This window comes from Acartia tonsa, chromosome 9 (assembly GCF_053477335.1).
Source record: "Acartia tonsa isolate MP-2025a chromosome 9, ASM5347733v1, whole genome shotgun sequence".
Lineage (NCBI taxonomy): Eukaryota > Metazoa > Arthropoda > Copepoda > Calanoida > Acartiidae > Acartia > Acartia tonsa.
The window spans coordinates 15,606,616-15,625,102 of NC_137268.1; the positions used below are offsets into that span (position 1 = coordinate 15,606,616).

Consider the following 18,487-nt stretch of genomic DNA (forward strand, 5'->3'; position numbering starts at 1 on the left):
ATATTTTATTTTCCAAAAAAAGCTCTAAAAATGCTTCTAGGAAACATTAATTATTTTAATATAAAACTAGTTGCTAGGCATCTTAACTTTTGTTTTTTTTGTTAAATCTCAATTGGGTTAAATTAAATCATTACCCTTTAAGATCTCCCTAGAACTTTAAGATATCTACATACAACATCAACTAAAGTCAAATGTAAAAAAATGCATTCTTTTTTAATCAAGAAAGAACTATGTACATCATTACAGGATTTAGAATATATAACATACGGATCCTTAAAATTTTAAACTAGATTTTCTCGAACGCGATGGTAGCTCAACATTTATTAAATCTAATTCTTTTTGTTAGCTATAACAAATATAACATTTCATAAAAATGATATGGAACTAACCTGTAAATGAGGCGGAGATATTGGCGAGGTACCACGCCTGAGGCGGGCAGCCCGAGTTTTATTTTCTGCCACTGCCAAAATCAAACTCTCGATCTTCTGAGACCTACATAAAATAAATGGTGAAAAATTCTTCTTAAATAGTAATAGGGTGTTTATCTGTCTGTCTCACTAACCGCTGGTATACATCATAAAAAATGAAAGGCTTAAAATCATGCCACAAATCTATAAAAGGGAATTTTTAATTACCTGGCAATTTCAGGGGAGCTTCTATTATCTGGTTGGAAACTAAAAAAAACAATATGAATAAAAGCTGTACCTTAATTTCATATATATGTTGGTAGGTAAAATATTTATATACATATTATATTAGTATTTTTATAACTTAGGTCTGTAACTAGCCGTCAATGTTCACTATAAGAAAGTTAACTAAATTGTGGTAGGGAATTTTAAGATGAAAGAGTCACTTTTTATGTAGAGTATTCTAGAAATGGAAGATATAAACACAAAGTATTAAATAAAATATAAAAATATTAAATGACCAAATATTGAATAAATCATGTTTTGAAAAGACTTATGAGGCAATGTTTAAGGAAAAGAAACTAAATTATGCAAAAAGCATATGAAGAGAATTAAGGTGAGGACGTTATCTTCTTAGGCTTTTTTTCCAATTGTAAAATTTTTATACCCACCCCCTAGTTCGTATTTTTTTATTACAATTTTTAGGTTAAGTTAGGTTATATAACTAGGGGGCCGAGCGCTGCAGCTAGGCAGGCCATAGGGCCGCAGCGGCCATAGTCATTATTTTGTAGACAGGAGGGTGGGTATGCAAATTTTCAAATTTGGAGAAGAAAAATCTAAGAAGATTATATCAAGATGAGTACCTAGGCTTTATTTTTTATGTTTTATGCTATAGGTATTATCTGTGTACCATTTAATTAAAAGAATTAGCCCAAAAATTAAAGGAAATCATCTATAGGCTAATCTAATAGCAAATTAAATGACCTTTTTTCTTAGAGGATGTGGGATATTTGACTGTAAATTACACTGAATTCTATGATTTATAATCAACTTGTTTAGAAACTTTGGGGGTTTGTTAACAAATAGTGATAGAGTTGCTCAAACTAACAGTGTCCACACTAATTAAACACTAATTCTAATCTAACTAAAGGGCAATTATGTTTAACATAATGTTTTTTATTAAAAGATTTCTACTCCTCATTCTTTATCACATTTACTTTACATGACATACAAATTCCTTTATTTTACTTCATAGTAGCTTGCTGATCTTTTTAATTTAGATAAATTTTCCTGTTTCACTTTTTATGAAAAGTATATGAAAATAACCTTAACTTTTGAAAGCCCTTGAAATACACTTCAATTAGTTGAAATAAGTATTTTTTAACATATAAGTTAATTATCTTAACAAAATGGTCCAAAAATAAAATTATTAAAAGATTGTTTCATAACATAGTTATGAAACAGAATTAAACAATTTGTTGTCTTTTTGTTTTTGTCTTGAACAAAGGGCATAATAACTAATTATGAAAATCAAAAGCAAGGCTCGGCAGACGCCCTTAAGATAAGGCAATATATGCGGATTAACAATATTAAAGAGGATAGACTTTGTGAGTGCGGATAAGAATCTGCAAAAGTGCAGCTCTAGGCTAATGATTGTCAAAAAAAAATAGGTTTATTTCAGCTTTCAGCTGTTACATTTACCGACTAATGGTGTAAATTTCCTTAACTAGTGCTTCTTCACAGCTATAAATTTTCCAAAAATAATAGGAATGTTTTGCTTTTCCAAATTCGTCGTCATAAAGCGACTGCGTCTGTCAAACCCTGATATTAAATAAATAGGTACTTTATTATAAGATATCATCTCATTTTTTTAATAACATCTATTAGAAAATTATACAAATAATTATTGAACATGACGTTAGCACTTAAAATAGTTAGTTACTTCGTGTGTATGTTGAATTTTTAATTAACAATAGGTCTTAAAACGTATTACTCGCCGTCAACTTCCTTTTATGTTTTGTTGTAATTTTCAACTTTTTAACATTTAACCTTAAACCTTATTCTTTTGCTCCTGAGTTCTTTTTTATAAAAAAAAAAGAAAATTTAATTTTCTTAAATTTCAATACTACAATACATCTGTATATTTTATATTAAGTTTTTTTTGCATAGGGCTTGATCCTTTTACCGGATGTTCCTAGGGTTACTAATTAAAAATTGTTGACTATATAATTTTAGCTTGCACTCTAGCAACATATTTTTGTGTTTATTATTTAGTATCAATAATTTATATAAACTTAGGCTATATGTAAATATTCATAATGTGTCATTATCATTGTATTTTAATATGTTGACTAAAATAAATATTTGATGTTGATGTACAGTATGGACAAAAATTAACCTAGTAACATGCTTATTTAAGATAAATAAATTAACCCTTCTGTAGATTATTAGTTAAAAAGTTTTAACCAACCAATTCAGGATCAAGAAAAGTATCTAACGTTTATTGGCCTCCGAATCAAATGGTGAGTAAATTCAGACCATTAACTATCAATATTTACATATATGAATGTTCATCTATCTATTTATTTATTAATTAATGGGGTATAGTCCCTTTCGTAACATCGCACCTTATGGGGCGATTCTTCGTATTTTTCACAGTAGCTTTTCTCCTATTTCTAGCCCCTGCAGGGGGCTTTAACCCTGCGGGGCCAATTACCTAACCATGTGGGACAATCACCTGACCCAATATAACATAACCTAACCTAAAATAACCTATAAAAAATACGACGAATCGCTTTTTATGGGGCGATGTTACGAAAGGGACTATTCCCAATTAATGATACATCTATCTTACCTATTGACATGTCTTTTCTTTTCAGCTGAATTAACACAGTTTCTTTCAAAGTATTCAACTATATCACGAATATCCTAAAGTAAAATGATACATTAGTAAAAAGAACAGGTAGGGTTAGGTAATATTGGGTCCTACTTAGCACCGCAGATCATTGCAGGCAATAGATATAACTATAGGCACTGCAGGGTAAGGGCCCTTCATAACGGTTACATAGGAAAAACTATTTCGCCAACCCCCCAATAACTAGCTCTTTAAGAACATTTCACACAAAAATTCTCATACGGACATCCTACTCTTTCTACAAAACTAGATAAAGATAGGGAACAGAAAAATAGCCTAATCCATCCAAGGAGCTATATAAAGTTTCCCCAAAATGAAGAACTCAAAAGGTTATTGAGATCTTAACGGACAGACACTTAATATAATAGGATTATCATAGATACCTTTTCATAGCCTCGCTCCAATGCTTTGATTGCATCTTGTCCAGTACCTGACAAAAAAAAACAAGGATGATAACGCTATAAATACCATAGTGCATAAATAAATCTTCAAAATTATTCTAATGAGGCTAAAGTTAGTTATACAACTAACAAGTAATCCTAAGGGAGTTAAAGGGATAAGATAAGTTAAATAAAACATTTAGTGGTTTATTAAAGAAAAATAATAAAGGGAGAAGAAGGGGTTAAATGATTGTATGTCCCCACTCAGTGCAAACTTTTGATTGGGTATTTGAATATCAGCCAATAGCGTCGTAAATATTATAACAGCCAAGTCACTACAAAAGAGTAGAAAGCAATTTGATATCAGACGAAAAAGGTCTCAAACACTAGATCTAGGTAGTTATATGGATAATATATCTTTACTTAGTGGTTTAACGACTTTTTGCTGCTTACTAAATTTTACTAAACGCTGCAGATCTTAAACATTGAGTTTAATCTGGAAATCTATGATATCCTCTGAAAAACATTGTTTTATAGAAACATAGTCCCTTGTCACTGGATGAACTTAATAACAAAAGATACATTTGTACTCTGAAGAAATATCTCAACATATTTTTTTATATTAAATACAAAACAAGGAGGACAATATCCATACTTACCTAAATAATTTGATAAATATATCAAAAATAGGTCAACAAATAGTTAAATCAAGAAAAAAATCATATAAATTATCTATTTTGAAAGAATTGTAATCTTTTTCTTAGCTCACATCTATTATATCAGTTTTATCAAGGGAGGGAGGGGACATGAAATATATATTATGATGATATCCAAAGTTTTATAAACAAGATCTCCCATTCACTGACTTAAAACGTATGGTACTTTAAATAAATCTTCTTTGGTGGCTATAATCATGAGGATGCAAACTAGAACTATCTAAACTTTTAATTCTAATCAACATGCTTTATATATTTGGAAAACCTATTTTGGGACATTTATGTTACAAATATTTGAAAATAATTTTTTCAATAAATCATGCCTTAAAAACCGGTTTTTCCAAGGGCCTTATTTTTGAAGATTTAGGGATTTCAGGTTGTGGAAAAAATGTTCACATTTTTAAAATTCAAATTGCGCGGCTTGTATTAATAGTAGAAAAACGCCATGCATATCGTTAGAATTGTCATAAACTCTATTTTTTGGAAATATAAGTGCCATTTTTGTGCTATTTGTAGTTTAAAATTGTTTAAAGTTGAAAATTGTGAGAAAGGTTGAAAAGTTTTAAGTAAGTTGGAACATTTTATCACGTAGCTCCTAAATTACAAATAGCACAAAAATGGCACTTATATTTCCAAAAAATAGAGTTTATGACAATTCCAACGATATGCATAACGTTTTTCTACTATTAATACAAGCCGCGCAATTTGAATTTTAAAAATGTGAACATTTTTTCCACAATCTTTAAATCTGTAAATCTTCAAAAATAAGGTCTTTGGAAAAACCGGTTTTTAAGGCATAGTTTGTTGAAAAAATAATTTTTAAATTTTTGAAACATAAATGTCCCAGAATAGGTTTTCCAAATATATAAAGCATTTTATATAATGTTTTTACTTTCTATGCATGATTAAGATTAAAAAAAAAACGTTTCTATTGAAACACCCTGTATCTTTAAAATATCTAGTTACTTATAAACTACGTCATACATAGTAGTCTTTCTGTGTGTAGCAAAAAATCCTGCTAACCACTCAACAACTTGGTAAAGTAAAGCTTTTTATAGATCTAGTAAAGATATATAATCAAGAGAGAGGGTAAATTTACCCAACCAAGAAAAAACTTGATTTGAAAGTTACTTGTCTGTGATAGATCATTTAAACAATCTGTACATACCACGCTATCTTTCTATCTATCTCTATATTAGTTATCTTCCTATCCATCAATCTATTTTAACCTGTATTAGATAAATCATCAAGACTTATAGACAGACAGAGCACCAAACAACCTTTGAATATCTATCCATCTATCGACCTACCTATCTATCTATCCTTACCTGTATGAGATAAATCATCCAGACGTGTAGACAGATCATCTAAACTATCTGTAAATACGGAACTTGATCTTTTCCTAAATAAAAATACATATTTTAATTTTTTTGTACTTTTGACATTTGAAAAGCGTTTGACAACTTCCAAATTATTCTTTTCCTATGTTATGTTTAAAATCTAGTGCTGATTGATCTTTACCGGCATTTCTTTCACTTTTACATTACAGAAGCTTTTCATAAAACAAGTATTAAAGATTTATGTTATTCACAAATTATTATGGAAGGGAAAAAATGACCTCTAACTTTTCTTCCATTTAAACATATGATATGTATACTAACCGAGCAAGAAATTCTGATGCCATTCTTAAATCTTCTTCCAAATCTGACACTGTTAACAAGGAACTGCAGATTGATCTAAAAATATTTAGATAATCAAAGAAAGGTGCTTTCCCTCAAATTGCTTGTCGAGCACTAAATCCTTTGTCTTTTGAAATAAATTGAAAGGTATGATAGTTTTATTTCCTATGCCTAAAACCTGCAGAGGGGAAGGGGGGCTTTAACCCTGCGGGCTCTTTACTTGTGGTGCCAAATATAACCTAACCTGACCTACTCATAACAAATTTAGGAAAATCTATCCAACCCCCACATTTCATTTTTATTTACAAATAACTATCTAGTTATCTGTTTATCTAGTAGCTATCTTAATAGTTGTTATTCATCCAGGTAGCTCTGTATCTATCTATGAATGATACCTGGTGGAAGACACAACCTCTCCAGAGAACCAGTCCTCCGACACGGAGTACACCCCAGATTCAACGCTGCCCCACCTCTTCAACCCCCCGATACCATTGCCCCCGCCAAACTCGTCGTAATTTGACCGTGGGGTGCTAGATAGCCCAACAATACTGTCGTCCTATGAAAAATTTTTAATTTTCAAATAATCAATTGGCGAATATTTTTTAATATTCAAGTTATATGACTACAACTTTTGTTAGTACTAGCTGCTGTACACGTGACATAGCATCTTGGTATGGGGAAAGAACGAAAAGCCTAAAATCAGCTTAAGACTAAAATCAGAAGTAAAATGCACCTAAAGACAAAATTCAACCTATTACCGTGAGATGTCCCATCCTTGTAACTAATCATTACTTATTGATTGTTGTCAATCAATCACATAATTTGACATTTTTGTTGCATGGCTAATAACGTTAAGCAAATAGCTTTGATGACTTCAAAGATCCATTAAAAAGCAATGGAGACATACATACTTAAATATGATCAACATACCATAGCAGTTACAGAGCTGCTGCGCTACTATAACGTCACTCCCTACCTGAGAAAGAAAGCCTCTGGCAGAATAGATTTTCTTGAGGTTGCTAACTCCCACCCCACGGGGGTTACTACTCAGGCTGGAGGAGGGATTCGAACCTGCGGCTTTTGAGACACTCGCAATCTTGTCTTGAAACATGGGCATTTCCTTAAAAATATTGATAGTTTAGAGAATAAAAAGATAGATAAATAGAGATAGACAGGATAATTCAGGGAGAGAGGAGACAATGTCTAATTAATACACTAGTCCCCAAAGTTTTATAATAACAATTTCTCATTTGTTGGCTTATCAACTTTGTGGACGTTTATTGAATTGTGATTGGTTGATTTATTTAGTTAAGTGTCCAAACGTTTCAACAACTAATTGTAACCACCGGAAGGAGTATTTTTGTGTATCATAATTGGGGATGTACATTAATTTAACGGCCATTATCTAGTCATTTCAGTTCCCTGTAAAATAGATAGATACATCTCAGTTAAACATATTAGTAGTATATAATAATATACTAGCGGCTTCGCCCCTAGCCTCTAGGGGCTTTGCCCCAAGAGGCAATTTAAAAAATGAAGTACTACTGGTGCTGCCGCCAGTAGTTTTATGTGAACTAACTTCCCCATAAGAAAAAAAAATTGTGGAACAAAATAGGTACCTATGCAAGAAAAAAAAATTTGGAGGGGGGATTTTTTTATTTTTTGGGGGGTTGGGGGTGTCCAACCCCCCAAGAAAATAGCCTAAAACCACCACAGGACTAGTAGGTATATTCCCTGAAGAGTAGAATCCGATCGGTTCAGTGGTTACTGAGATCTTAAGGGACAGACGGACAGACAGACAGACAGACATACAGACAGACATCGTTATACTTTGTATTATAGATTATTTAGTATGTTTGTTTATTACAGAAGGTCAGGTTAGGTTTTATTAGGTACTGGGTAGCATGGGCTTTAGAACAGGTAAAAGGAAAAATACTATTTTCAGTGTTTTTTTTAAATACAGGGGGGAGGGATCAGTGCAACATAGTCACTTTAAGGGAAAGCACCAAGATACTTATAAAACTCTCAGCTTCATATTTTACCAGTTTGCCTCATATAAGTAACTCTCAAAACTGCTGACAATGCAATGGCGGTTTTTAGAAAGGAAAAATTATGAATTAAAAAATGGTACGAGATGTAACAAATATGGGTTTTAAATTGACTACTCTTTACTTGAGAAAATACTTAGTGAAAGACAGGGAAGGAGGAGACATTGAATTGTAAATTATGCTGGTACCCAAAGTATTATAATTATGTCAACTCATTCGTTTGCTTATATACTTTTGGGTTCTATCATTAATATTATTGGTTGGTTAGACTTTTACAATGATCCCTATCTTGAAGCCCTATCAAAATAAAGAAAAGTTTTAAATTATTTAAATTACTTACTCAAAAGCAAGGATTTTGGAAATAACATAATCACTAGCTTATATACCAAAAGGTTTGCTTATATTTTTTTATCTTAAATTCATAAGATTTTGTTATCAAGATGGTTAAAATGCTGTCTATCATAAAAATAGCATAGAAAAGAACATTAATGTAAGGACATATAGAATACCCGACAAATAAAGTGAATTATAGATTAGCTTTGCAACAGAATTTGTTTTATAATTGTACAAGTATACCCAAGTGACTTAAAATCCTCAAATTTTTAATGCTAAGAGTATTCTTGTAATTTGTAAAATCATCTCCAAATCTTATGAAACATCTTTACAAATATCATTCATTTGAGGTAGATATAAGAACGTCATCTGTCAAATGGTTAGGTTAGGTCACTAGGAGGCATTATTCACTATATGATATTTGCCCTTGGAGGATGAAAGGGGTGTCTTTCTACCCATTTAGGTTTAGAATTTTTGGAAGAATAATCAAGTTACCCAAAAATGACCATGCTAAAGATATTAAAACTGGGTAGGCGGAGTACCTTTTCCTATGTTAGGCATTATTTAACAAACAAAGATGCATTTAAAGAGTTTTTAGTTTGTTGTCATATGCTTGGATAACATTACCAAGGATCTAAAGGGTATTAATATACATACCTAATTTTGATAAATAAAATTACCAACTTCTAAATTTCTAAAGAAGGTGTATCAACTATTTTTTTTATAGCTAGCCGGTTCTTTTAGTAAGTAGTAGATGTAAAATTTTTCATAGAATTCAGATATGCAATCGGTTTTTTTGTAGACCTCTTATTTTTTAAGTAATTTAAGTTTAAAAAAAAAAAAATTAAGTCGATTTTAAGGTACTAAAATGCAACAAAAAAAAGAAAGAAAATGGTCATTATGAACAAAAATAGTAAGATCTTTAATTTGACACCTTACTTTTTCAATTCTGTCAGGTAATTATTGAAAAAATCGATTTTTTTAAACCCACGAGAATAAAAACTTTGAACTTAATTTTATTATTTCACAAATAAAAAAATATGGGTTCATATATACCATTAGAATCAGAAAAATATTACGAATCCATTGTAAGCAAAATTGAAAAAAAAAGTTTACAATATAGTATATAAACTACAATAAAAGGAATTATATGAAAATATCATATTATGTTGTACAGGCAACGTCTTAATTCTTCAATTGAGTATAAAAATGAGAAGGGGGTAAAGAGGGGGTAAAAAAGGGAAGACAATAGTGTTGTCTGAACAAAAAAAATAATTGGCCATTTCTGTAATTTTTTAATTTTTTAATTTTTTTCAATTTTGCTTACAATGGATTCGTAATATTTTTCTGATTCTAATGGTATATATGAACCCATGTTTTTTATGTCTGTTTGAGAAAATATTTAGGTCTAAAGTTTTTATTATACCGAGGTTAAAAAAATAGATTTTTTCAATAATTACTCAACAGAATTTTAAAAGTAAGGTTTCAAATTAAAGATCTTACTATTTTTGTTCTTACTGACCATTTTCTTCTTTTATTTTGTTGTGTTTTAGTACCTTAAAACCGACTTAATTATTTTTTTTAAAAACTTAAATTACTTAAAAAATAAGAGGTCTACAAAAAAACCGATTGCATATTTGAATTCTATGAAAAATTTTACATCTACTACTTACTAAAAGAACCGGCTAGCTATAAAAAAAAAAGTTGATACAACTTCTTTCTAACTTTTGGGCCAACTAATAAGTAAACGTGTTTATAAATTATAAGGAGCAGTAACTATGGGTTTGGTCCAACCAAAGATCTTTTTTATAATTTGCTAAATTATCTATTTTTAATTATCTCAATGGATCTTGTCATCCTTGTCTTTATCAAAGGGGGGGGGGGGCGTAATGACATAAGCTCTTAAACCGTGAGCAAAATGGTCTAAATATTGAGCTAGACCCTTCAAACTTGGTATATAAGCCTAGTCCTATAGGTATTACATCTAAATGGCAAAAAATCCAAAAAATTTTATTTTTAGGTTAGGTTAGGTAAGAAAAACCCTGCGGAAATGGGGTTTTTAGGCTTTTTTGGTCTATTTTGATGTGGAAATTTGCCTTAAATTGTTTTTTCTTAGGGTTTTAACTTAAATACACTGTATCTATTCATATGGACATTATTTAAGATGATTTAGCAAGTCGGGGACCGACCCCAGGGGGCTAGGTGGGTGGCCCGCAGGGGTTAAGTTCATTTTTCCCAATATATTTGTTGTGATACATCAAATTATAGGTTTTTTAGGTGAAGGAATTCAAATTCAGAGCTAAAATAAGCATTAGACTAATCTGAAGCTAGCACCAGCGGGCTAGGTTGGTGGCCCGCAGGGGTTAAGTGCATTTTTTCTAATATATATCTTGTTATATATCAAACTATAGGTTTTTTAGGTCAAGAAACTCAAATTCTGAGCGAAAATTAGCATTAGACTGACCTGAAGCTAACCCCCCCGGGCTAGGTTGGTTTTCTGCAGGGCTTAAGAGCATTTACCTAACCTAACCTAGAAACTTACTTATATTTTTACAGGTTTTTTTCTTGAATAAACTGTGTCTATTAATGAAGACTTTATTTAAGATGATCCAGCAAGTCGGGGACCGACCCCAGCGGGCTAGGTTGGTGGCCCGCAGGGGTTAAGCGCATTTTCCCCAATATATATGATGTGATACATCAAATGATATGTTTTTTAGGTCAAAGAACTCAAATTCAGAGCTAAAATAAGCATTAGATTAATCTGAAGCTAACCCCAGCGGGCTAGCTGGGTTGCCCACAGGGCTTAAGTGCATTTTACCTAAGCTAACCTAGAAACTTACATTTATTATTTTTTTAGGTTTTTTTTCTAGAATAAACTGTCCATTCATGAGGACCTTATTTCAGATGATTCAGCAAGTCGAAGACCGACCCCAGCGGGCTAGGTGGGTGGCCTGCAGGGGTTAAGTGCATTTTCCCCAATATATATGTTGTGATAAATCCAATTATATGTTTTTTAGGTCCAAGAACTCAAATTCAGAGCTGAAATAAGCATTAGACTAATCTAAAGCTAACCCCAGCGGGCTAGATAGGTAGCCCACAGGGCTTAAGTGCATTTTACCTAACCTAACCTAGAAACTTACATTTAATATTTTTTTTTAGGTTTTTTTTCAAATAAACTGTCCATTCATGAAGACCTTATTTCAGATGATCCAGCAAGTTGAAGACCGACCCCAGCGGGCTAGGTGGGTGTTCCTCAGGGGTTAAATGCATTTTTTTTTTAAGTATGTGTTGTCATACATCCAACTATAGGTTTTTAAGGTCAAGAAACTCAAATTTACAGCTAATAAAAGCATCAGACTAATCTGAAGCTAGCCCCAGCGGGCTAGGTGGGTTGCCTGCAAGTCTTAAGTGCATTTTACCTAACCTAACCTAGAACCTTACTTGTTTTTTTATGTTTTTTTTCTGGAATAAACTGTGTCTATTTATTAGAACATTGTTTAAGATTCAAGACCCCAGCAGGCTAGGTGCGTGGCCCGCAGGGGTTATGTGCATTTTTAGTTGTCATACATAAAATTATAGGTTTTTTAGGTCCAGAAATTCAAAGGGGTAGTTTCACGAAATGCATTTGAACTTAATTTAGTGAACTGCATATTTTTTCCTGGTTAATTGGTTAAACTACATTTATATGGCATATATTTGAAAGAATTTCAGTTTTGATAGTACAATGTTAGCGGTGGAAGAATTTAATATGCTAATAGGATACAATTTTTTAATTTAATGTATACCACATACCACGAAAAAACTAGCATCAGGTTGCTATTGTGTTTTTTTTAGCTCCAAATTGACTTAAAAAACCTATAGTTTGATGTATAACAACACATAATTTGGAAAATTTGCCCCTGCAGGCCACCCACCTAATCCGCGGGGGTTAGCCTTAGGTCAGTCTAATGCTTAAAATAGCTCTGAATTTGAGTTCTTTGACCTAAAAAACATATCATTTGATGTATCACATCATATATATTGGGGAAAATGCGCTTAACCCCTGCGGGCCACCCACCTAGCCCGCTGGGGTCGGTCCCCAACTTGCTGGATTATCTAAAATAATGTCCTCATTAAAAGACACAGTTAAGGAAAAAAACAAAAAGAATAAGTAAGTTTCTAGGTTAGGTTAGGTAAAATGCACATAAGCCCTGTGGAAAATCTACCTAGCCCGCAGGGGTTAGCTTCAGGTAAGTCTTATGCCAATTTTAGCTCTGAATTTGAGTTTCTTGACCTTAAAAACCTTTATCTATAATACAAAGTAGAACGATGTCTGTCTGTCCGTCTGAAGCTTAAGATCTCAGTAACCACTGAACCGATTGGGCTCTACTCTTCAGAGAATATACCAACTGGTCCTGAGATGGTTTTAAGCTATTTTCTTGGGGGGTGGGACACCCCCCCCCCAAATGAAAAATTAGGTTGATCAAACATCTTGGTGCAAAGCCCCTAGAGGCTTTATATATCCTATTATATAAAGTAGTAAGCATTATTTGTCTGTCCCGAAGGATCTCGCTAACCGCTGAACCGATTTTGTTCTCCATTACAGTGAAGCTTCTTATAGGTCTTGGGAAGGTTTTAAACTTTTTTTGGAGAGGGTGTCTTTACCCCCCTCCCCCCCAAAATATTTTTAAAACTCTTTTGAAACTAAAATTTAAAATGGGATGAAGTCGACTTTTCCCCCTTCTATCAGTGCCCCTAGAGGCTTCTAGGGGCGTAGCCGCTAGTTTTGATATATAACGAGATCTATATTGGAAATAATGCATTTAACCCCTGCGAGCCACCAACCTATCCCGCTGGGGCTAGTTTCAGATTAGTCTTATGCTAATTCTAACTCTGAATTTGAGTTAACTGACCTAAAAAACTTATAATTTGATGTATCGCAACATATATATTGAGAAAAATGCACTTAACCCCTGCGGGCCACCCATCTAGCCCGCTGGGGTCGGTCCCTGACTTGCTGGATCATCTTAAATAAAGTCCTCATTAATAGACACAGTTTATTCAAGAAAAAAACCTGTGAAAATATTAGTAAGTTTTTAGATTAGGTTAGGTAAATGCTCTTAAGCCCTGCAGAAAACCAACCTAGCCCGGAGGGGTTAGCTTTAGGTCAGTCTAATGCTAATTTTCGCTCAGAATTTGAGTTTCTTGACCTAAAAAACCTATAGTTTGATATATAACAAGATATATATTGGGAAAAATGCACTTAACCCCTGCGGGCCACCCACCTAGCCCGCTGGGGTCGGTCCCCGACTTGCTGGATCATCTTAAATAAAGTCCTCATTAATAGACACCGTTTATTCAAGAAAAAAACCTGTGAAAATATAAGTAAGTTTTTAGGTTAGGTTAGGTAAATGCTCTTAAGCCCTGCAGAAAACCAACCTAGCCCGGGGGGGGTTAGCTTCAGATTAGTCTAATGCTTATTTTAGCTCTGAATTTGAGTTCCTTGACCTAAAAAACCTATAATTTGATGTATCACAACAAATATATTGGGAAAAATGAACTTAACCCCTGCGGGCCACCCACCTAGCCCCCTGGGGTCGGTCCCCGACTTGCTGAATCATCTTAAATAATGTCCATATGAATAGATACGGTGTATTTAAGTTAAAACCCTAAGAAAAAACAATTTAAGGCAAGTTTCCACATCAAAATAGACCAAAAAAGCCTAAAAACCCCATTTCCGCAGGGTTTTTCTTACCTAACCTAACCTAAAAATAAAAAATTTTGGATTTTTTTGCCATTTAGATGTAATACCTATAGGACTAAGCTTATATACCAAGTTTGAAGGGTCTAGCTCAATATTTAGACCATTTTGCTCACGGTTTAAGAACTTATGTCATTACGCCCCCCCTAGATATACCACACCCCCCCCCCCCCCCCTTATAATTGTTTTGTCATGATATTTCTATTGTTGATGGTTAGATAAAGAAGAGAAATTGCTAATTAGAACATAGCCTACGCAAACCTAACCTTGAGTTTTTACAACAATAGTTTTATCAAAAAAAACATATAACATAGATTATAGATAGAAAAATAGTTTTTTATAAGATTTTGATTTTATGATCTAGGTATGTTATTAACTACAAAGAGTAATTTAGATAAATTAAATTTTTAGATTAAATAATCCTTATGATGTCAGTCTGTATTCAGTGAGGGATCTCGTTAACCGATACGATTTTCCTTTAGAGTTACCTTCTTACTAGATAGAAAGACAACCAATATAGAATTTTAGATAGATAGATACTGCATACATGCATTAGTTGGGTTTTCGCAACCCAAGTAAAACCCAACTTTTGTCCTCCTTATTAAGTGCCACCCTATGAAAATGAGGGGCCACCTTCCTCACAAGGAGGGGGCCACCTTACTCACAAAAAGGGGCCAACCCTTAAAAAGGAGGAGAGAGCCACATAGAGCAACTGAGAAGCCGAAAAGTACTGCATGTGTGATAGATAGATACCTTATGCACATTTGTAGGACTTGATGGTAATGATCTTGATGGATTGGTTGATGAATTTGTAGGTGATGAAACTCTGGGACTGGGCAGCTCAAAACAGGAGCTGAATAAGTCCACAGTACTGCTTACTAACTTCTTTCCTTCCCTAAATAGATAATACTTGATAACAAAGTGACATAATGTAAGTTTCTCAGTATGTTAATGAAGATCTAGCTAACAGTAAGGTCTGTCTGTAGCTTAAGATCTAGCTAACAGTAAGGTCTGTCTGTAGCTTAAGATATTGCTAACCGATGGATCAATATATAATATTGTTCTTATTTAAATGGTCATGATAAGGTTTGTAACTATTTTACAAGAGGGTGCTTCAATCCTCCTTTAGGAAATCTCCCCTCCTCCGGATTTTTTTCTTATTTCTTTTTCTTATAAAACTAATATTAAAAATATTAACAGACGAATAACTATATTATATCCTTTCCTAAACGTATAAACAGAGAGGTATATAAAGAGGATAAATAGGATTCAACTGAAAGAAAATTATTATATGTATAGGTATATACCTATATAACTATAAGGAAAATTCTTAAAAGCTAGCAAAACAAAACGCAACTAAGAAAAAAGCATTCATTAGTATCATAAAAGAAATGCGACTTAGATTTTTTTTAAATGCTTCTTTTATCATCGATAACTTTAAGATAAAAACCCTTTATTAAATGCTTAGGACTTAAGTTAACAAACAATAATTATAAATATCTTCCTTTGTATAAGATATAATATGCTTCATTAGACAATTAATGTTAACAGAAACACGTTAGTATAATAAACGAGACCATTAAATCGAAGAAAAAAAAATTAATAACAATTTCTCAAAGAGAAGCTTTTCAACATTTAGAGTGTGATTTAGAGTCTGTCTGTCTGATTGTTAGTTTATGAATGATAGAATCGTCCCAACTTATACTTATTGTCTTTATTTTTGAAATAGGTAGTAATTCCTAGTACAATATGGTAAGGCGTTTTAAGCGAAGCATCTCTATGATCTTAATAATGCATTTAATATACTTTAAAATAATACTAAACTTTTCAATACAATTGGCAGGGCGCGACTCAGCGCCAAATTTAAATCAGTTTGGATGCTTTGAATTTTTAAAAAGTGGGATTGGTGATTTGGTTCAGGTTTAGACTTCCAGCCGATTTTTAAAATTGAGATAGGCTATTTTCCCTGAGGCTTAAAGGCTGATATTTAGTTTCCTTTCGCTTTTTTGAATGTTCTCATCCTTGTTTATATTACGTAAGACAGTGAAACAAAGGAAGAGTGTTACTAAACCTGAATCCTTTAACATTATTATTTTTAAAAAAAGAAATTATTATAAAATATTAACTCTCATTGACAACTCTTAAAAGTGTTAATATCGTATTTCGCACTATTTATAGAACTATCGGCTTCGCCCCTAGCCTCTAGGGCTTTGCCCAAAGAGGTGATAAAAAAAATTATATACTTTGGTGAAATTCGTCAAAGGACCAAGGAAATCTTCAACAAAAAAAAGAACAAAGGAAAAAAAAATTGTTTTTTGGGGGGTTGGGGGTGTCCCACCCCCAAGGAATTATCCTAAAACCGCCACAGGACCAGATTAATATTCCCTGAAGAGTAGAATCCGATTGGTAGAGTGGTTACCGAGATCTTAAGGGACGGACAGACAGACTGAAGGTTTACTGAACTGATAAGGTAAAAGAATATCTCTCAAAAATATTTTTTTCTCGAAATTTTCTTAGCTAATAAAGCTAAAATTTTATTATTTGGGGGGTGAAACCCACCCCAATTAAAGTCCACTAGAGGAGTAGCAACTAGTATATTGCAAGAGTAAGCATTAATTAAAAATATACCAGGCTTTATTCTAAAAATTATCAAAAATAGATGATAATTTTGCTTAGAAAAGCAAATTAATTTTCTATAAATGAATAGCTATATTCCTATTATATAAAGCAGTACGTGTTTTTTGTCTGAAGCTTTAGATCTCAATAACCACTGTGCTGATTGGGTTCTCTATTTCAGGGAAGCTTCCTGTGATGGTTTTATGCTTTTTTATTTTAAGATTTTGGGACGGTTTTAACTTATTTTCTAGCCCACATATGCTAGTGGCGTAGTCGCTAGTTATATAAAGTAGTAAGGTATTTTGTTGTCTGTCGCTGTCTGGTTTTGAAAACTATTTAACCAATTGAGGTCCGATAAAGGTCCTGTGATGGTTTTGGTCTATTTATTTTTTGGATATTATACTCGGGGTGGTTTTTTGTCTAGTTTTAGTATAAAAAAGAAAAATTCTGAACAAATCGTTAATTTGCCAACCAAAAGACCGATATGGTCCTCCTTTACAGTAAAGCTTATAATATATTTCAGGAGAAAGTTTTTATCTATTTATGGGAGCAGGTACCTCCTGCCTGTCTAAGGAAACCGCACCGAGAAAATATTATTTCCCCCCAACAATTTTCTTTTTTCAAACTAAAATTTTAAATAGTTAGTCGTCCTTCCGTATGTATTCAGACGGATAGACGCAGACAACCGTATTGAAGAAAATCTCTGTTACAGACATTTTTTTCTTATAAGAAATAGAGGTATATTTATTTCTTTAAGGTTTCGGGATTTTATCTCTCTTTCTTGATTTGTGACCACTGTACATCATTCCTAAAACTTATTTGTCTGTTAGTTTATAAATAACTTTTTGGGGGCTGACAACTTACGGTTGTTGTCATCATTGTCATTTTAATTATTATCAAAACTTATAATCTTATATGATCTTTTTAATTCACCACGTTTTCTCATCCAGATAAATCTGGTCTTCATCAGATAAGCTATTTTTTATTATCCCTAACTTTTTTGTTAAAAGGACATTCAGTTTTTCCTTTTTCCCCCCCATAAGTAGCACCATAAGATATCTTTTAATTCATATATGTATCAGTTAGCAACTGTATTTGTATGTGTATTTTGTACTAGTTTGTACAAAAGTGTGATATTTCGTTTAGACTTTTTGTAGGATTAAGTCGTTTGTAAGAAATGGCCTAATGTAATTTAAGCCTTTTGTAGGATTAGATCTAATGTAATTTAGGTATTTTGTAGGATTAGATCTATTGTAATTTAGGTATTTTGTAGGATTAGATCTATTGTAATTTAAGTATTTTGTAGGATTAGATCTATTGTAATTTAGGTATTTTGTAGTATTTGATCTATTATAATTTAGGTATTTTGTAGGATCATATCTTTTGTAGCAACAACACTGTGTGGGATGTATGTTGTGGCAAACGTACTGACAGGCGAAAATAAAACTTTAGAAACTATATCCAGAAAAATTAATTTATGTATGTTTGACTTCAAAATAGTCTTTGATTGATAAAATAGGTATTGTTTTATACATTTCAAATGAATTCAAGATAATATTCAAGAATATGCAGGCACGGAGGGGCGTAAGGGAAGGGTATTAGACTTTAAATAAAATTGGTATCTTAAAATTCATAAACAATTAAACTAATCCTA

The 18,487-nt window shown here is 32.5% G+C and overlaps 1 protein-coding gene across 2 annotated transcripts in view; it reads right to left on the minus strand.

Annotated features, from left to right (window-relative positions):
* Positions 1-18,487, minus strand: part of LOC145328308 (uncharacterized) — a 68,948-nt gene that overhangs the window by 9,930 nt on the left and 40,531 nt on the right. For both annotated transcript variants that reach the window (XR_013882418.1, XM_080171935.1), the window contains exons 18-26: positions 14,971-15,112; positions 7,073-7,216; positions 6,492-6,652; positions 6,079-6,153; positions 5,746-5,819; positions 3,705-3,751; positions 3,262-3,335; positions 636-674; positions 390-492 (exon numbers count right to left, since the gene is read on the minus strand). Coding sequence is in view for 1 of the 2 variants with exons in the window: in XM_080171935.1 (XP_080028061.1) it covers positions 390-492; positions 636-674; positions 3,262-3,335; positions 3,705-3,751; positions 5,746-5,819; positions 6,079-6,153; positions 6,492-6,652; positions 7,073-7,216; positions 14,971-15,112 (859 nt within the window). In the remaining variant the exon portion in view is untranslated. The remainder of the gene's footprint in view (positions 1-389; positions 493-635; positions 675-3,261; positions 3,336-3,704; positions 3,752-5,745; positions 5,820-6,078; positions 6,154-6,491; positions 6,653-7,072; positions 7,217-14,970; positions 15,113-18,487) is intronic.